Source organism: Phycodurus eques, chromosome 12 (genome assembly GCF_024500275.1).
Source record: "Phycodurus eques isolate BA_2022a chromosome 12, UOR_Pequ_1.1, whole genome shotgun sequence".
NCBI lineage: Eukaryota > Metazoa > Chordata > Actinopteri > Syngnathiformes > Syngnathidae > Phycodurus > Phycodurus eques.
In genome coordinates this window covers 8343727-8364523 of record NC_084536.1, presented here as the reverse complement: position 1 = coordinate 8364523, position 20797 = coordinate 8343727, and the positions used below count along the sequence as shown (strand labels likewise).

General features: G+C 39.6%; 1 protein-coding gene across 1 annotated transcript; it reads right to left on the bottom strand.

Annotated features, from left to right (window-relative positions):
• Positions 1-1567: 1567 nt before the first annotated feature.
• On the bottom strand, positions 1568-20194 carry lonrf2 (LON peptidase N-terminal domain and ring finger 2). Its single transcript, XM_061691597.1, has 12 exons — positions 18656-20194; positions 16068-16186; positions 14647-14769; positions 14416-14571; positions 11234-11447; positions 9957-10056; positions 9767-9881; positions 8295-8416; positions 8024-8210; positions 6798-6932; positions 6551-6700; positions 1568-4026 (listed from the first exon to the last, which is right to left on the bottom strand). Exons 1-12 carry the CDS (start codon positions 19356-19358, stop codon positions 3868-3870), a joined length of 2283 nt encoding a protein of 760 aa, XP_061547581.1. The 5' UTR covers positions 19359-20194; the 3' UTR covers positions 1568-3867.
• Between the last annotated feature and the right edge of the window lie 603 nt (positions 20195-20797).

The following is a 20797-nucleotide window of genomic DNA, read 5'->3' as shown; positions in this document are numbered from 1 at the left end:
GATTTGCAAATCCTTTTCATCCCATATTAAGTTGAATACACTACAGAGCCAAGATATTTAATTTTCAAACAGATGAAAGTTATTATTATTATATTTTTTAAATATCTTATTTTGAATTCGATGCCTGCAACATGTTTCGAAATAGCTGGGACAGGGGCAGCAAAAGACTGGGAAAGTTGAGGAATGCTCAAAAAACACTTGTTTGGAACAGCACACAGGAAACAGCTGTCATGATTGGGTAGAAAAGGAGCATCCCCGAATGGCTCAGTTGTTCAAAAGCAAGGATGGGTCGAGGTTCGACCTCTTTGTTTAAGAGCGTTTCTCAACGCACAATTGCAAGGAATTTAGCGGTTTTATCATCTGCGGTCCATAATATCATCAAAAGATTCAGAGAATCTGGAGAAATCTCTGCACACAAGCGGCAAGGCCAAAACCAACATTGATAGCCCTTGACCTTCGATCCCTCAGGCGGCGCTGCATTAAAACCGGCATGATCGTGTAATGGATATTGGCATGTGGGCTCAGGAACACTTCAGAGAACCATTGTCAGTTAAAACAGTCTGTTGCTACATCTACATATGCAAGTTAAAACTCGACCATGCAAAGTGAAATCCATAGATGAACAGCACCCAGAAACGTCGCCAGCTTCTCTGGGCCCGGGTTCATCTGAGATGGACCAATGGAAAGTGGAAAAGTGTGCTGTGGTCTGACGAGTCCACATTTCATATTATTTTCGGAAATCATGGACGTTGTGTGCTGCAGTCCAAAGAACAAAAGGACCATGCAGATTATTATCGGCGTAAAGTACAAAAGCCATGTTGCTGTGTTAGTGACCATGGCATGGGTAATTTGCACATCTATCAAGGCACCATTATAACTGAAAGGTACATATAGGTTTTGGAGCGACATATGCTGCCATCCAAGCAATGTCATTTTCAGAGACGTCCCTGCTTATTTGAGCAAGACAATGCCAAGCCACATTCTGCATGTTTTGCAACAGTGTGGCTTTGTAGTAAGAGTGAGTACAAGACTGGCCTGCCAGCAGTCCAGACCTGTCTCGCATTGAAAATGTGTAGCGTATTATGACGCGCAAAATACAACGGAGACCCAGGACTGTTGAGCAACTTAAGTTGGACATTAAGCAAGAATGGGAAAGAATTCTACCAACAACGCTTCAACAGTGTCCTTAGTTCCCAAATGTTTATTGAGTGTTGTTCAAATGTGATGTAACCCAGTGGTAAACATGCCCGTTCCCGCTTTTTAGGAACGTGTTGCAGTGAATGAGTGAATATTTTGAAAAGAAAAAAAAATAGCAGTTTGAACATTAACAATCCTATCTTTGTAATGTGTTCAATTGAATATATTTTTAAATGGATTTGCAAATCATTGTATTCCGTTTTTATTTACATTTTACACAATATTCCAAATTCATTGGAATTAGGGTTTGTAATTTGTCATTGCATGTGGTTGAAATGTGGCTTCAGTTTGACTTGCCATTAAACATCGTCTCTTAAATATACAGTCGGTCTAAATAATTCTTGAAAAAAAAACAAAAAAAAAACAAGTATCACGATTTGGTTTCATTTATTGACAGTAAAAAATAAATACATCTCCCTTTTCCAAATAATCAGGGAAACGCAGCATGTCGTGAATCCTGCCAATGAAAGAGATCACAAATATTTGGCAGGACAGAAGAGAAGAAGAAAAACATTTACAATACATTTAGCCTTTCTCACCGGAACATTCCCTACCGTTATTTAAAACCCAACTGCTTTTAATTATTTTTTTTTAAATTATTAGTGTAAGCAACAATTTTCATTTCCACGTCAGACAGACAGCAAGAGTGCAAATTGATGCGTTTTTAAGTCCTTTTGAGTTTAAAAGAGAATAAATGCTGCTACCAATACATTCAAGAAGTTTGACGCAAACATCACACGCGCACGGTGAGAAAAGTATGTAAATGTAACGCGAGCACGCACGCGCGCACACACACAAAGATGTGAAAAAGGCCTCCATGTTACATAAACACTGACAACTCACATTCAAGCATCAACAGTAGTACTGCAACACTAGTGAGGAGAGGAAGGGGGTGCCAAAATGCACCACAAGCCACCATCTGGATCGAACGGAGAACAAACGCTAGTAGGGAGAGCTAGCCCCGATATGCTATATGCCCAGCGTGGAAGATTATGTACATTTGAGTTTTTGCTTTTTTTTTTTGGTCTATACAGTTGACGTAAAATAGAAGAATGCTTAAGTTATAGCTGCATACAGCTACAGAGTTGTAATGTACACAAATTGAGGTTCCCCACGGCTTGCTTGCTGCCTAACGGGGGATGCGGTCGCAATATAAAATATATAATACAAAATAAACCAAACCAAAACTGGACCCTATTGGAACTAAGAAATACAAGATCATACAGAGCATTGCCATAGCTGCATAATGCTACAACACCGAGTGGGGGAGTGAGGTTCCCAAGGCTAGTGTGGTGCCTAAATGGGCTGTGGTAGCAATTGCAACAAAGTAATAAATGGCCTGTTTTAATAAAAGATAAAGATTGTCCAAAATAGTGCAGTAGCTTTATATAGCTAAAACAGAGTGTTGTACCACCAGGGCCATTTTTAACTAAGTTTACACTAATTATGATAACATCAATAGCAACAAGACTGCGTGTGGGAGTGAAGTTCCCAAGGCTAGTGTGCTGCCTATACGGGGGGGGGGGGGAGGAATAGAAATTGCTACAAAGTAGAAAAGGGCCTCTTTTAACAGATAGTTTGTGATAATAAAAAAAATAAAAAATAAATAGTGCAGTAGTTGCACAAAGCTAAAACAATGTGGTGGCCAAGTAAATGTATTGAGGTTCCCCAGGCTAGTTTACTGTCTAAACTGGGTGCAGTAGCAGTTGAAAACAATTTAAACCAGGGCATTGTTAAACTAAAAGTTTTCACTTAACATTATGGTAGCTGCTATAGTGACACTTCAGTGGTGGAAAGTTCTCCCAGGCTACTTTGCCGCCTAAAAGGGCTGCGGTAGCAATTGAAACACGGACAATTTTTAAGTAAAATATTTTGTAAATTATTTTTGATTGAAGAACAACATTGGGCTTTTTTATTTTTATTAAATACATAAGCATATAGGAAAACGTTTTACGTCCATAAAATCCAAACTATTGGGGTGATTGTTCTGATATTTTGTGATATAAAACGACATTGGGCTTTTTTAAATTATTATTTTACTATAAGTGTATTGGAAAATGCTTTAAGTTTATAAAATCAAAAATTTTGGGGTGATCATTCTGATATTTTCAGACTATGAAGTGGGCATAAGTAGAGATGTCAACATACACTGTGGTGATGATTACAGTTTTGTGACATAAAACAACTTTTTTTTTTTTTCCTTTAAATATACAAGCATATAGGAAACACTTCCATAAAATCCAAAACATTGGGGTGACTGATACTTTCAGAGGTTGAAGAGGGCATAGCTAGAGATGTTCAAATGCATTGTGGTAATGACTTGCAGTTTTGTGACAAAACATTGGGATTTATTAATTTTTTTGTAAAGATATAAGCGTTTTTTTTTTTTTTTTTTTTTAAATACAAAGACTCCAGACTTCACGGAGTCATCTCCGCAACCAGTGGAGACTCGTCGCCATCAGGTCGCCAACTAGACTCCAGGCCAGTCCGATAAGGGTCTTATTTTCCATCATTGACGTGAAAAGAAAGAAGAAGAAGAAGAAGCGACAGTGGCGAGCATTTAAGCAAACACAGGATTTGTATAACAACACGATGCAAACGACAAAATAAAGTGACTGGATTGACTGGTTGTGCGCGAATGTTCTGGAGGTCTCGGTCGGACGTCCCTTGTCACCGTGGCCTCTTGCGCATGACAAAGATGAGGACCTTGCGGATGGCCAGCAGCCGCTCCTTCAGGGCGCTCATGGACAGGATGGTGAGCTGGGCCCGGTTCTCAAGTGGCAGCACAGCCAGAAGCCACCAGCACCACGCCGGGCCGCTGCCACTCGCCTGCGCAAACACAAAAAACAACACATTCAGTCTTGCTGTCTCAATGGGTATAATTACAACAGTTTTAGAGTGACGTTCCCCAGGCTAGTTTGCAGCCTAAATGGGTTGCGGTAGCAATTGAAACATAATAAACTGGGACCTTTAAGAGATACAGTTCACACGGGGTGTGAGGTTCTGCAGGCTAGTTTGCCACCTAAATGGGTTGTAAATAGCAGCTGAACCAAAGTGAAATGGGACATTTTGGAACAAAACGATAAAGCAAGCACTATATATAGCGATAGCTGCATAAAGCTACAACACTGGTGGAGTGAGGTTCCCCAGGCTATCTTGCCAAAATTGGTTGTGGTGTGGCAATTAAAATAATAATATAATAATCCTTTTTTTTTTTAATAAGACAAAAGCTTAACTACATATTTTGGTAGCTCTGTGTAACTACACTACACCGGTGGAGTTGGTGTTCCCAGGCTAGTTTGACACCTAAATGGGTTATGGTAGCAATGGAAGTAACCTCAACTAGCACCTTACTAAACTTAAAAGATCAAATTAAGGCTAATTACGGTAGCTGCATTAAGCGATGACAGAGGGATTGAGGTGGCCGTTTGGCCAAACTGAGCAATCGGAGAAGAGCCTTGGTGAGATAGGTAAAGAAGAACCCAAAGATCACTGTAGCTGAGCTCCAGAGATGCAGTCGGGAGATGGGAGAAAGTTCTAGAAAGTCAACAATCACTGGAGCCCTACACCAGTCGGGGATTTATGGCAGAGTGGCCCGACGGAAGCCTCTCCTCAGTGCAAGACATGTGAAAGCCCACATGGAGTTTGCTAACACCTGAAGGACTCCAAGATGGTGAGAAATAAGATTCTCTGGTCTGATGAGACCAAGATAGAAATTGTTGGCCTTAATTCTGAGTGGCATGTGTGAAGAAAACCAGGCACTGCTCATCACCTGTCCAATACACTCCCAACAGTGAAGCATGGTGGTGGCAGCATCATGTTGTGGGGGATGTTTTTCAGCTGCAGGGACAGGATGACTGGTTGCAATCGAAGGAAAGATGAATCCGGCCAAATACAGGGATTTCCTGGACGAAAACCTTCTCCAGAGTGCTCAGAACCTCAGTGTGGGCCAAAGGTTCACCTTCAAACAAGACAATGACTCTAAGCAAACAGCTAAAATAACGGAGTGGCTTCAGAACAACTCTGTGACTGTTCTTGAATGGCCCAGTCAGAGCCTTGACTTAAACCCAATTGACCATCTCTGGAGAGACCAGAAAATTACTGTTCACCAACGTTTACCATCCAACCTGACAGAACTGGAGAGGATCTGCAAGGAGGAATGGCAGAGGATCCCCAAATCCAGGCGTGAAAAACCCCAAAAGACTCATGGCTGTATTAGTTTAAAAAGGTGCTTCTACTAAATCCTGAGCAAAGGGTCTGAATACTTATGGCTGTGTGATATTTTAGATTTTCTTTTTTTAATAAATCTGTCAATATGGGGTGCTGTGTGTACATTAAAGAGGAAAAGAACCATCGGACTGTTAATGGACGCAAAGCTCAAAAGCCAGCATCTGTGATGGTATGGGGCTGTGTTAGTGCCAATGGCATGGGTAACATACACATCAGTGAAGGCACCATTAATGCTGAAAGGTACATACAGGTTTTGGAGAAACATATGCTGCCATCCAAGCAACGTCTTTTTCATGGACGCCCCCGGTTATTTCAGCAAGACAATGCCAAACCACATTCTGCACGTGTTACTACAGCGTGGCTTCGTAGTAAGAGAGCGCGGGTACTAGACTGGCCTGCCTGCAGTCCAGACCTGTCTCCCATTGAAAACGTGTGGCGCATTATGAAGCGTAAAACACGACAACGGAGACCCCTGACTGTTGAACAGCTGAAGCTGTAGATCAAGCAAAAATGGGAAAGAATTCCAGCTACAAAGCTTCAACAATTAGTGTCCTCAGTTTTAATGTTGTTAAAAGAAAAGGTGATGTAACACAGTGGTAAACATGACCCTGTCCCAGCTTTTTTGGAACGTGTTGCAGCCATAAAATTCTAAGTTAATGATTATTTGCTAAAAACAATAAAGTTTATCTGTTTGAACATTAAATATCTTGTCTTTGTATTCAATTAAATATCGGTTGAACATGATTTGCAAACCATTGTATTCTGTTTTTATTTATGATTAACACAACATCCCAACTTCATTGGAATTTGGATTGTAAGTTATATTTCGTTTTATGCTGTTTTTTAGTTTTCAAAGCTTGTAACTATTCCATCTTAGTGTTTTATTAACATAGGTATATATTTCCTTTGTTCAAAAACTTGACATGATAAGAGAAAAACTGAGATCAGTTATAGATTCCGCACCCAAAAATTAGTTAAAAACAGCTGTCAGAACTAACTCAACAAAAATTGTGTTCCCCAGTGTATCGGCCTCCTTGATTAACAATAATCTGTATCGAAAAAAAAGACATTTCGGCCCTTCTCGAAATGTTCCCCCCTTTTTTCGTCCAGAGAAGAGCCTCACCTGGGGATCAGGGTCTTTGCCGGGCAGGTGTCCAAAGTGACCGATGATTTGCGTCTTCATGTTGTCTTTGAGCGACGTGAACCAGTTGCTGGCCTGCTCGTAAACGGCGTCGTGAAGTTTTAGCAGCTCCACCAGCTCGTCGCCTTCCACCTGTAGCGTACGACAAGACATATCTGGATTCAATGTTGATGCGTTTTATTTTGGGGGGGGGGGGGGGGGGGGGTGATTCCCAAGATGCTTGGCCTACCTTTTTGTCTTCTAGGTACTCAATTTTGGCAGTGTGGTAGCCATCTCTCTGGCCATGACTTAAGACTTTGAAGCGAGACACCCCGACGGTCTCCACCACCGAGCGTCCATCGGGGAAAAACTTGACGTCTTGGACCTGGACAGACAGACCGTTTTGTAACACTAAATCAAGGATGGGCAAATATTTGTGCTCAAGGGCCACATTTGATTTTTCAACTTGACTGATGGGCCAGATTATTTGTAGATGAATTAGATAAAAATAATGTGGTAATTTTTTATTTTATGTATAATTAAGATATTATTATTATTATTTAGTTTTTTTTTTTTTTAAATCAAAGACAAAAGGGTAAAGCATTATACTTACCAATATTGGTTAAAAAAATAGATACAATTTATTTATTGTATTACTTGCAATAACTCAATTAAGGCATTAATTAGAAAATTAAGAAAATATATATTACACCTTTAAGATATTAAAGATATTATAAAGATAATTAAAAAAAAAGTTAAATACAAATATTTATTAATTTATTCATACTCATTTAATGGTATTATTCATAATAAAATTACAATGTAATTACCAATTTATTAAAATACAATCGTTACATGTAAAAAATACTATTACTTGGTCCTTGCATTATTTACAATAAATCAATTAACATTACTTGATTAGATAAATGAATATATATTTTAACTATCCAATTTAGACAAAAACAGCTACATTAAAGAAACAATTTCATATATACATGTATAAACTCATGCTCAATTTTTATTAGTATGCAAGTTTAAAGCAATTTGGTGAAATTACCAATTTCTACATGATTCAACATTATATTTTGATATTTTATTATTTACAATACATTTTAACCAATTTCAGAAAAAAGAAAGCATATTTCATTACCATTTAATAACATTTTAATTACAGCAAAAAATTATGTATAAGTTTTAATTTACTAATAGAATATTCTTCAGTCTTGTTTTCAAATAATTTGATGAAAAACTAGAAGCTTAAAAATAGAACACAAGTGTTAAAATGGGTGTATAAAATAGTAATCGCAACAAAAATAATAAATCACTCATTCATGGTATTGTTTATAATTTAATAAGTAAGAAGAGTTAATAAATAAAAAACTAGATTGTAAAATTGTTCCTTTTAAATTTAAATGAAGCAATTTGGGGGTGAATTAATCGGGCAAATATTGCTGGGAGGAGGTGAGTGTCACTCACCTGTAACATGCAGCCGTAGTCGGCGAAGCCTTTGAGCTCGTCGGCGATGCACATGCCAAACTGCTTGGTGCCCGTCTCCATGGAGCGGCGGATCATGAGGCGGTAGCGCGGCTCGAACACGTGCAGCGGACATGGGATGGTGGGGAAGGCCATGGTGCAAATGAAGATGGGCACTTCCTGGTTCAAGCTGGAGCAGGAGTACATTTTGGGAGTGAGTCACACGGATTACGTTGTGGCAAGAGGGTTTACAGCGCCACCTGTTTAAACTCACTTGGAGAGCTCCTTCATTTCCTCCTCGTGGATCTTCTTCCTCTCCGCCAGCTCGCTGGTGAGGTAGCGCTGCAGGACCTCCTCCATCAGCAGTGTCTTCTTGTAGCCTCGCGTGGCCAAGAACTGACGTGGGTGAGATGCGACAGCTATTAGTTATTGCTCATATACAAACTCTATAGTAGTTTGCTTTTGAAGGAGCCATCATTGACAATTGACTAAAACCAACAGCAAAGCAAACTACATCAGGACAAAATTCAGTTTTTTCCCCTTCTTTTGTGGTGACTTCAAGTAGCGAGCCGTGTTTGGCCACTTCATATGGGACAAAGAGGAGGTGGGATGGACACGATCGTGTCTGTTATTTTCCATATTCAAAAGAGAATTTTGTGCTTTGTTAGTGGAAGACGCCCACAAACATTAATGAGGAAAATAAAATAAATCAATCACTCCAATAATTTAAGGGAATCAGTGTTTTTTGTTGTTGTTGTTGTTGTTTTTTATTTAACACGACCTAAGAATGTACAAATAAAGTGAATCTTTCCTAAAAAACTGTGTCGTACACACGAAAGCACTCATATATATTTTCAATTTCGGCCATAGAACTTAATGATGCTTGACTTTTTGGACATTACCAGGCGCGATGCGTTAAGGGGAATATATTAAACTTGCTCGGAATGTCAGTACTCACCCATAAAACCCACATTTTATGTCTTCTTCTGCGTCACTGTACGGATTTCCACAGTCCCATATTTTGGGTATTTAGACCTCGAGTGACTCGCTATCATGGACTTAGTATAAAACTGTCAATTTCATTTAAAAAAACAAAACAAAACAAAAAACACTGGTTTTGTCATACAAGTGTCCAGAAAAGGATCCTCTGACAGCTACTTCTGTTTGAGCCAGTTGTGTCTCCGCTTTGTCCATATTTGTCTCAAACCGCCCCATTTCCTCTGATTGGTTTGCTCCATATCGAAGACCCACTTGTGAGAGTACACGTGTTTGTTATGTTGACAGCACTGGCTGGGGAGCAGACAGGTAGGCGGAGATCTTCGCTAGTTATGTAGATAAGCTCGAGAAATTTGAACAACCTGATTCAGGCCTCTCGATAGAAAAACGTCTGGAACTCTGGAATGCGAATGACGATTTTAATTCATATTTCACATGCTTACTGGAGGCACCGGAGAGCCAATATAACCACAAAATATTTTAAAAAGTATGGGACCTTTAAACAGCGCAAAATTAACATTATTCATCAGGAGATCAGTGTGGGCAGATTCATCAGGAGATCAGTGTGGGCAGAAGAATAGGTCATATACTTTAGTCAATTGTTTTTCATGAACTTAGTATTTGTTATGGAGGATTTTAAAGGCGTTTGAAGTTTTCATTCCATGTTTTTTTTTTTTTTTTTTTTTTTATTAAAAGGACCAAGGAAATGCCCAACATCACCCTAAAATGGTAGAGTTCATGAATATTCACCTCTGAGAGGTTCTCCTTGCACAGAGGGCAGTTGGGGTTGTGGTCCAGGCAGCGCTCGAGACACCTGAGGCAAAAGGTGTGTCCACAGGGCGTGGCCACCGGCTCGTAGAACAGCCTGGAAGATGATTATGACATTAGGGAAGGGTGTGTGAATTTATCCTCCGTCACGTTAAGCATACTAGCCACTCGCCTCATACAGAGCGAACACTCCATGTCGCCACTGTCCAACAGCTCAGTAGGCACCACTCTCCCCATGCATGCAGTCGCCATCTTGACGCTGCTCGACTCACCTGCAGAACAACCATTTGACCCTTTAATCAAGGGTGGGAAAAGTATGGCACATACGAATCACAACTTTTTTTTTATAAATCCAGCCCACCGAGAAGTTGCATTACCAAGAGTCTTGTAATATTTGTTGCTTAATTTAGCCGCTTTAGCTCCAAAAGCTGTCAATTTAAATGTACTTTTATTTATTTATATTTAATCATTGATTTTCATTAAATGATTTATTGATATGGTTTGTTATTGTACATAAAAAGTAAAACAAGCAATTTCACTTTAATACTATTTTATTAAGCAATTGGTTAATAATAAATTAATACAGCTTTTAAATGGGAATGGATTTTATTATTCGAAAAACAGATACTGTACACGTTAACATTTTGCCACTATTGTATTAAATAACAGGTTAATTATCAAATTATTATAACACTGACAAGGAGACTGAATTATTTTATTAAAATAAAAATAATTTTTACGTTTTATTTTTAAACTTATGACAAATAATTATAAGTCATCAGTTAAAATTTAAGATTGACAATGAAAATCATTTAAAAAATAAAACATTGTTTTTTTAAGCAATTTTGAATTAATTTTATCAAATAATCTTAATCGCAGTTATATTAATGATAGGTTAATTATAATCAATTTTAAATAACACGAAATGAGAATTTATTATTTCCATTCTAAAATACAACTTAAACATTTTAAAATATTTTAAATTTCTCATATTACAAGTATAGCTAAATTTAACGTCAATGAGAATAATTCATTTCAATTTAAATGCCCACTGATTTTTTTTTCAATTTAAATGTATTTTATTAAATAATCTTAATTTCAATTATAGCAATGATAATGTCAAGAATTTATTTTTAGTCAGAGTAAATTTTACAAAAACAATTAGTTCAATAATTACAATTAAATTAATAATGGCACTAAAAAAAGTATTAAATATTAAAATAAACAATTCTACATACACCTTTACAAACCATTTTCTTTAATATAACAAAATTATAAATAATATAAAATGGATTATTTTAGTATGACATTAAAGTATTTTAGATATTTTGCGCACATACAAACTTCTTTTTTTAACCTCATCTACTAATGAGCTGGTCTTCAAAATCAAATATGGGCCTTATTTCTGAGATTTCAATTTGGAATGTATTAATCCAGTGGGGTTCCAACCAGGTTTGAGCAGCTTGGCGGGAGGATTGAAGCATCCGTCATCACTCTGTTTCCTCTTAAACCCAATGGGTGGCACTGGTGGTACAGAGGCCAGGACCTCAGCCAGGCTCTTGTTGCTGGTGGCACTTCCCTCAGGTGGTGGATAACAAGACTCCCACGCTCTGGAAGACAACTCGTCCGTCAAGGAGCTTTCTGTCGCGCTCGAGTCAGAGTCCTGAACAGAAAAATATCACGGGAGGCTGGATCAACACTATAGTTTTAAGCACATTATAAAAAAGGACAATACAGAGTGGTGCCTTGACTTACAAGTTTAATTAACTCCATGACCACACGTGTAACTCAAAACATGTGTATCTCAAATCATCTTTGCCCATTAAAATTAATGCCAAAAATCCATTCCAGCACCCCAAAATACGACACTTTACACTGATCTGATCGGTTTGATCAGCATCGGCCGATAATTAGCATTTTACGCTGATCGGCTTTCATGTCACATTCGCCGATCCGATCAATGACGTCATCGATCGGCTGCGCAAAAGACATTTACTCCACGCCGCTATCACGTATGAATCCAAAAGCTAGTTTATTTTTAGCCTTGTCACGTGTCTTGTGGCATAGTACTGTAACTATCTGACCGCCAATAAAGTCTTTTTAATCGTCGGTGAAAAAACACGTCTCTGTGGCACTATTTTGCAGCGTCTCAGACGACACGTAAGTTATTTGCAGTCTGTGCACAACTGAAGTACGTCGTGGGGAACGTCATCTAAATACTGCAACAACAAATTTGATCGGGCACCTGTGAGTGACGCGAACTCACCGGATATCACGTCAGTCATGACGCTTCGTGTTTTTTCCTGGCTGTTGACATGGCGACCATGATCCTCGTCATACAAGATCTCAGTTAAAACACATTTCTGACACAAACACACAATTGTGCTAACTACCACAATAGATATTCTGCGCATACTTTACATATACTATTGTCTCAAGAGTGTAAAACGCTTCAGCTCGTCTGACTTCCCGGCTGTCTGCGCCGCTCTACAGCGCATGTCAGGCTTACAGTGTTGTGTCAAATCTAAAAATGGTCCATCACTGCCCTCTGCTGGCGGTTTCGCTATTAGTAGGCTGTTGAATCTTTGTAGGGAGGTACATCAAAGTGTCCTCTACCACTTCCCGTGAAGAAACGGAAAATACGCATTAATACGTGCTCGACACCCAACAGATGGGTTTAAAGCTACGTATTAATAAGTGTTAGATGAAGATGGTCACAACAAAGATCAGGAAGCTGCAGTAATAGTATTTTTTTGCAGTGGATAAAAACTATGCCTGTGAATATTATTTTGTCTGTCATTATGTGTTGCTGCACTGTTTATGTCCAATAGGCTTTACACGATCAGGATTTTTTTGGGCCGATCACAGAGTTTAAAAACAACAACCGATCACCGATCTGATCACAAGATGGAGCAATGTGTCTATTTAAATGACTTGTTCATTTACTGTACAGACTTGTGTACTGTATACCGAGTATCTTCAAAAGTATTCTCTATTCAGGTCATGTATTCTAATCAGTCAGGCCAAACCAACATTACAACATGACAGAAATAATGGGTGCTAACTTCCTGTAATTAAATTACTTTATTGTAATTAAATTACTTCACACACACCAAAAATTTAAAGCATGATTTTACAGAATGCTGGCATGTTTACGCACAACCGTTAGTGCTAGCACTAGCTTACTAGGCTACATAACGTTTTGTTGCCCGCTTGTGAGCCGCATCGTATTAAAAGGTATATGAACATACCTCAAGCAATCCTTGAATTAAAGTCCTCTCCCGAGCACGGGTGACCACCAGTACACGTTTTCCCCCATTTAGTCCTTATAATACAGTTGGCACGATCCACTCTTGTTGTCGTCGCCACGGTAACGAGTGTATCCGGTCGCATTTGAGTTTACAAGATAAAGACTAATGAGCGTAAAAACCGGGATGCGGTGGTATCGGAATACAATATTTTATTGCAGTACTCTGACAGTGCAATCCTGAAAGAGCAATTCCCCATTTTGTTCTTATAATACACACGGCGCAATCCATCGTTGTCGTCGTCGCCATGGTAACGAGTGTATCCTGTCGCATTTGAGTTGACGATAAAGTGCAGTGATCGTAAATGACGGGATGTGGTGGTATCGGAACAAGATTTTATTGCAGTAGTCTGAGATAGTGCAATTGTGAAAGACCAAATTTGTCTTGGTCTGATCCAGGCATTACGTGTTGTCTGTCTCAGATATGTTGTCTGTCCCACACCGCCGACATGTTTCTATTTTTTTTAAATAACTGTATTGGTTGTCAGACATTTACAGTATTATGTCTGAAGACATGTGACAAGGCTAAAACTAAACTCTCTTTTGGATTCAAATATACTGTAAACAATGGCAACGCGGAGTAAATGTCTTTTGCGGAGCCTCAGCGAATTTTGACAAAGCAGATCAGCATAAAATGCTAATTATCGGCCGATGCTGATCAGATCGGTGTAAAGTCTAGTGTTCAAGTAGCCGTTACCTTAAAGTTTATAATGACTGCATCATCAATGCTAGTTTTGTTAGCCTGTCTGTGGCGTTTTGCATTGAGTGTTAGCATTAAGCTAGCAGACAATGGTCATTGCACCGGACTATTGCAATATTAATCATTCGAACTGCTCTAAGTGCTAGAGGACTCTGCATCTTTTTGCACAATTGTTTTTTGTCAATGTCTTTATGTCTCCAAAGTGTTCTGTAAATTGACTGTCTGTTGTACTAGAGCGGCTCCAACTACCGGAGACAAATTCCTTGTGTGTTTTGGACATACTTGGCAAATAAAGATGATTCTGATTCTGACTTTTGCAAATTATGTGGTTTGATTAATTACGTAATGTAGTTCTTTGTTTTATGGTTAGTTTGACAGTGAACTTCATATCTGGGTGTGGCATTACTAAGCTTGAAGCCTATTTTTTGAAGAAGTGTTCACTATTTGCCTAACTGCTGCTGGCTGTGAAGTTCGCTGCCACCATAGCTAGCGTTCTTAACAAGACAAATCAGCTGAGCAATGATATCTCGAAAAAAACCTAATAAGCCAAGGTACCACTGTATAATATACAATATTACTTAGTACAGTTTAAAATGTATTTTGGTTGTTTGTTTTGAGTTTTACCTGCAAGGATGAAGCAGGCTTCTGAGCAAGGGGTCTCAGGGTCCTCAGCAGGACGGGGGCCTTGACGGGGCGCAAGGCCACCCCGCCCTGGAGGGGGTGCAGTGGCGTGGGCATGTCTTGGTTCTCAAACACTGAGGAGAAGAGCTCGGCAAGGACCTGCGCCGAAGAAAACACTTGAGTAAGGCAGGCATAACGGCTACGTGACAAAAAATGGACACACGCCGGGCTTACTTTCTGAGCCTCCGATCTGACTTTGGTCCAGTTGGGTTTGAGAGCCACACACAGGAAGTACTCCTGCAGGGCCTCATCGTTGCGTGACGCTTTGCTTAGCGTGGTGGCCTTCAGGTAGTGAGCCTGCCAACACGAAGACAAATAAGTGACATATTATGGAATCAATTATTATATTTACGTGAGGAACTGTATAAAAAAAGGAATATTTTCTTTTGGCATTTTGGCCAATCATGAAAGTGTCAGTGTCGCGCCTGTATAATAAATAAATACAGTACGGTCCCGCCGTGTCTTGCATATTTCACATTAATAAACATAAAAACGATAATTTAAAAAACCTAGTAAAATTAGGGTGAAAAGGGGAAACAAAGCAAAAAATACAAAACTAAATGCAGTCAATTTGATAGAAGTATTGCACAAATTTAAAATGTAAAAAAATTTTAAATTAGAAAAAATAAACCGTCCAAAAATAAGGAGAGAAGAATTGCAAAAGAAGGAAAAAAATAAAATTAGAAAAAAAATAAAAAATAAAGCATAAAATGGGAAATATACCGAATACAAAAATGATAGTTAATCATTAAAAACAGAATTAACAATAAAAGTAAAGAAATATAAAAGTACAAAAATCAGGAAAAAGACGTTGGAAAATGGAAAATAGAAAGTAAGAAAATTTGAAAAACAAAAAAGTTAATACAAAATAAAATTGCACATAATTGACAAAAATGTGGGAAAAAAAAGAAAAACAGCAATTATATATTTTTTAAAAAGTACAAAAAAACTGAAAAAAGAAACCAGTGAGTCTCAACTGGCGGGTCAGGACCCAAAAGTGAGTCGTGAACCAATTTTGGGTGGGTTGCAGACAGTTTTTTTTAAATCTTATTTTGATTTTTCTAGTACAGTACAGAAGCGTACCAAGATCCCACATGGAACATATAGGTATGCGACTGGAAGTGTAGCTGCCTTGATCTTTAGCCACTAGTTTATTCCGTGAACAAATACAGTTCGTCATAGCGCGCAATATGCTTCTCGCAGTACTGTACAGCGTTTGAAAACACTATATTAAACTATACATGCATTTTCAGAGGCTATTTTTATACAAAACATGTTTTTTATTATTATTAACTTCTATACAAGTGGGTCCCAACTATGCTACAATAAGGTATGTGGGTCCCAGGGTGACAACAGTTGAGAACCACTGCACTAAAACACAAAATTACCAAAAAGAGTAAAATGAAACAAACAAATCCGTGCATCTCTACCCAGAATTTTTTTTTTTTTAATTAAATGCTATGTCCCCCTTTGCCTTATATCTGTCACATGCTAACATTCGGACAAACAGCAAAATACTTTTGTTAACATGTCATACTTGTCGAGGTTTATTGTCCCAGAAAGGTACAACTGGGTTCTGCCACCACCAAACTCACCTTTGGCCAGAGAGGTTTAATTTGACACAGGCTGCTGGCGTCCTTCAGTGCCCGACTCACGTTGCTCATCTCCATGTGTAGCTCAGCGCGCTGGCACAGTAGGCGGCCTGAAGCTGGCGCTGCACACACACAATTGAGACAAAGTCAGGTCAAGTGGACAATATAAGTAGGCCAGTCAGTAAAACGTGACAAAGAGGCGACATGTGGAGGGGAAATAAACAAAAACAGCAGCACACTCGATCGATCCTATAAATATAGCTAACGACAGACCTTTTGTTGTTATTATTGTGAGAGGCGTGAGTGACTGGATTAATGACATTGTATGATTGGTTTAGATATGTGGGTGTTTATTTGATTTCGGGCACTTTTGATTTTCGTTTCTGTCATCACCACCACAGTGCACTATGTATGTCATGACATGTGATGGTAATGACATTTAAAAGTTTTTAGCTAACTGTGCTATTTTTCTGGGAAATACACACACACCTCTACAAAAAGCCTGCCATGCTTAAATCCAGTGAGTTATTTTCTAGTATAGATACATAGTGTAAATTGTGTACTTAAGATACCTTTTGCATGCCTTATCACACTTATGACCCAAAAAGAAAGAAAAATCCAAAGAACAAGAGAGAGAGAGAGAGAGAAAAAAAAAAAAATTAAAAAAAAAAAAATCATACTCAACAGAAGAGCCTCCTTTAAGTATTTTTTTTTTTTTAAAAGTAATGTTAACTTTTGAAAGCAAATTGCACACTGGTATGAATCACTACGATTCTGCCAGCTCAGTGTCAGTGTGTTCTGTCCCTGTCTGGACAAAGTGCACTTTCGCGAGCCCACGTGTGACTCACACAGTTACATATCATTTCCATAAGCGTGACCTCAATGTTACTCAACGTGCTGGTACTTATGAAACAAAGTCTTATGTGGGAGGCATCCAATTACGCACGAACGAGGTAACCCAATAGTCTGGGCGCATCATATATTAATTAGTGTAGCTGTTGCTATAGGGCAACAGTGTTGTATTATATCATTACTGCGTATATATTTTACTGTCCTACTGTGTCACTATTGTAGACATTTTTGAAAACATTTGTTTGAAAAGGCATTCCTGTAAGTTATTTCGTTTTATATTAACCTTAAACTGTTTGTGATTCTAAATTTTAACTAACGTGTGCAACACTTTGTGAATCCACACTGTAAATGTAAATAAAACGTACTTTCACTCAATTTGTCGATATTTGGGTCTATTTGTCAGAATTATTTTTTATGACTTGGCCAACTGCAAGAAAATAATCTTGGTGCATCACTATTTTACTTCTATTTTATGTGTTGATAGTGTAATGGCAGAGAGATTAAAAGGGGAGATTTTAATTAGGCATTTTTAAACCACAAAAAGGTAACCAAAGAGAGTATTTGGCATTACATAAAAAGTAGCAATACACAATTTGAGCTTTTCTTAAAAATAAAAAAAAGGAATGTTGCTGTGATTACCATTGTTCAGATTAATTTGGCATTTAAATGGGATAATATTGTGAAAATGAAAATTATGATTTGATTCAGGGATTCAAGAAAGAAAAAAAATATAGAATAAATATTGCTGTATGATGACATGCTTGTAATTCTGTATTTAAACCTTGTGAACCTCTCTGGAGAAAATTCCATTCAATTTACAGAGTTGATGATATAAATTAATCCGTCAGGACATTTCCCCCCTCATAAATTGGCCAACTATAGGAAAACGCTTGATCCTTGTGCAATGCAGTAAAAAAATGTCACATATTACTACTTTTCTTTTAAATGGTGCATGATTTGATACTATAATGGTAGAATCAGGCGGCACGGTGATCGACTGGTTAGAGCGTCAGCCTCACAGTTCTGAGGATCCGGGTTCAATCCCCGGCCCCGACTGTGTGGAGTTTGCATGTTCTCCCCGTGCCTACGTGGGTTTTCTCCGGGCACTCCGGTTTCCTCCCACATCCCAAAAACATGCATTAATTGGAGACTCTAAATTGCCCGTAGGTGTGACTGTGAGTGCGAATGGTTGTTTGTATGTGCCCTACGATTGGCTGGCAACCAGTTCAGGGTGTACCCCGCCTCCTGCCCGATGACAGCTGGGATAGGCTCTAGCACGCCCGCGACCCTAGTGAGGAGAAGCGGCTCAGAAAATGGATGGATGGATGGATGGTAGAATCAACAAAGCCCCATCCCTCTACTAATTATAGAAATAAAGTCAATTTGGTGTGATTAAAATTAAACAATTCAAATAACCTGGCATTTCATGGGATAAAAGTGTGAAATGATTGAGAAATTGATCGTTTTGACAGTTAACGAATGAGAGCAAAATATTTTTTGATTATTATTTTGTATTGTAAGCATGTGAATCCTCTCTCTGGGAACACTACAAAAATATGTACATATTGTGTGCTCGTTACAGAATGAGGTCCAGTGATATAACGTGACCCCTGTGTGTGGCGCCACACTAGCGCCACCAGCTGGTAACACCCTGAAGTTAGCTAGGTGAAAGTAGGTCACCTGTTGCCCAAAAAAAATAAAAATAAAAAAAGAGCATTCAAATTTTTTTATTTTCTTACCCAATTCCACCGCCTCGTCGTATTTCTCCAGGGCCTCTGTCAGGTTCCGGCCCTGCCACAGCACCTCACCGTCGATCCACAGCCGGCGCGCTCGGCTCTCGGTGGCGAAGAGTTTGTCCAGAAGGCCGCCAAGCACCACGTCCAGCCGGCGGCCGTTCGGTAGACCCTCCTTCCGGACCAGGCCTCGCTTGCAGTGCACGCAGTCCGTCACCGCGTCGGCATCCAGGCAGCGTTTGCAGAATGTGTGCCCGCACTCCACCGTGGAAGGTTCGTGGAGCAGGCACCGGCACAAGCCGCATGAAAACAAGTCCAGTGGGTCGTCTTCGGTGCTTTCCCCATCAGCGTCCTCGCTTTCTTCCCCGCCGCTGGTGCTCCGGAGGCCCGGTTCCTTCTCTCGGAGGCTCCGGGCGATACTGTCCACCAGCAGTGGCAGTTCCTCCGGCCGCAGTTTCCCCAGGCTGGCCGCGGCGCAGTACGAGTCCAGCGCCTCGGAGATCCGCCCGGCGCGTACTAGGGAGTCAGCCTTGCGGAGGCACAAGCCCCTGTCGGGTTGCTGGAGGTCGGCCAGCTGCGAGCTGTAGATCTCAGCGGCCAAGCTAAAATCCCCGGCGCGGCTGGCCTCCGCCGCAACCTCCAGCATTTCGGGGCAGATGCCCGGGGCGGAAGGGTGCGAAAGCGGGTGAAGTAGCAGTTCAACCTCCATGGTTAATGTATTTAATAAATAAATACAAAAATACAATAAAGATAAAGTCACTATTAAACCAAAAAAAAACACACACAAATACGAGTTAAGAGGGGTCAGAGGACTTATCGTAACTCTCTGCCCTCCAAGAAAACACCAGAATGTGATCGCGCACTCGCCATTGGGAGTCGATTCGGATTCATTCTGGATTCAACACACCAGACTATGAGCCTTTTTGTTGTCGTTGTTACACGCGTTAAATAAACCGGTTGCAGTTTAGCGAATAAGAAGCTTAAATTAATATCCACCTCATTCAAGCAGGGCAAAAAAAAAAAATAATCAAGTCAAGCTTGACGATAAATTAAAGCGGAGTAACCTTAATTACTAAATAACTATAAACTCTCGCCCCCGGTTGTCTTTTTTTTTTTTTCCTTTTTAAATAGCAGACAAGTTAGCAATATTTTAACATCGAGCTAACGTCGACCAAGCCGCTACACACACACACACACACACACACACACACACACAACAACCACTTACACCAACAAATCCACACTCTCGAACGACGACTCGAATGTTAATAAAAACGTCCTCCTTAATGGGTAAAACAGAACAAAAAGTCAAGATTTTCTTGTCGACACTCCACAGCTAAGTTATCCCGGGCGGCTAACGACGTCGACCAGCTCGCTCGTTTGCCAGTGTTTGTTGCTCCTGCTCCGCTCACTAGCTGCAGTTTGCCGTGGTCCCATTCGCTTAGACGGGTCACATGATGCGCGACGATCTCCCTCATTGGCCGGCCGCTCGTCCCACTTATGTAAGGTTGCGAGTGTCGTTGTATAACTCCTCTCCAGTCCCGCCAGGCACATGATTACACATACGTGTATATTGCATATTTATTGCTATGGCTCACACATAATATTCATACGAGGGCATAAATGTTTCAACATGGCAAACATTTGTGCTAGGATCATCCCAAAATGACGAGAAGAGGCCTTCCCCGTTGGGCTCGGCTTCATTGTTTTATGTAACGCTTTTATATAAGCAGCGTTACAAGTGCGGCTGGTTTTCTGGAACATGTTGCATACGCGTTTTTTTCATTTTTCTTTTTTTCAAAGGGACCCGCACACACGCATTCAAACACAAACGCACACGTTACAAGACAAACCGTGACCCACTTAGAGGACGACGAAAGTCATTGCGCAACCCAAAAAAAAATGTTATGTGAACACGTTAACTAACCGCCCCCTTGCACAACAGACATTATCAACAAATGGGCTCCCAAACACAACAGCGGATATAAGAAGTCTACACACCCCTTTTCAAATGCCATGTTTTTTGTACCCCCCCCCACACACACACACACAATTATGCTCACCATTATTGGCCTTCATTTTTTTTTTGCATAACCTGTATAATATCTTGATAAATAAATTGTACTGAACCAAACATATCATCAGAAT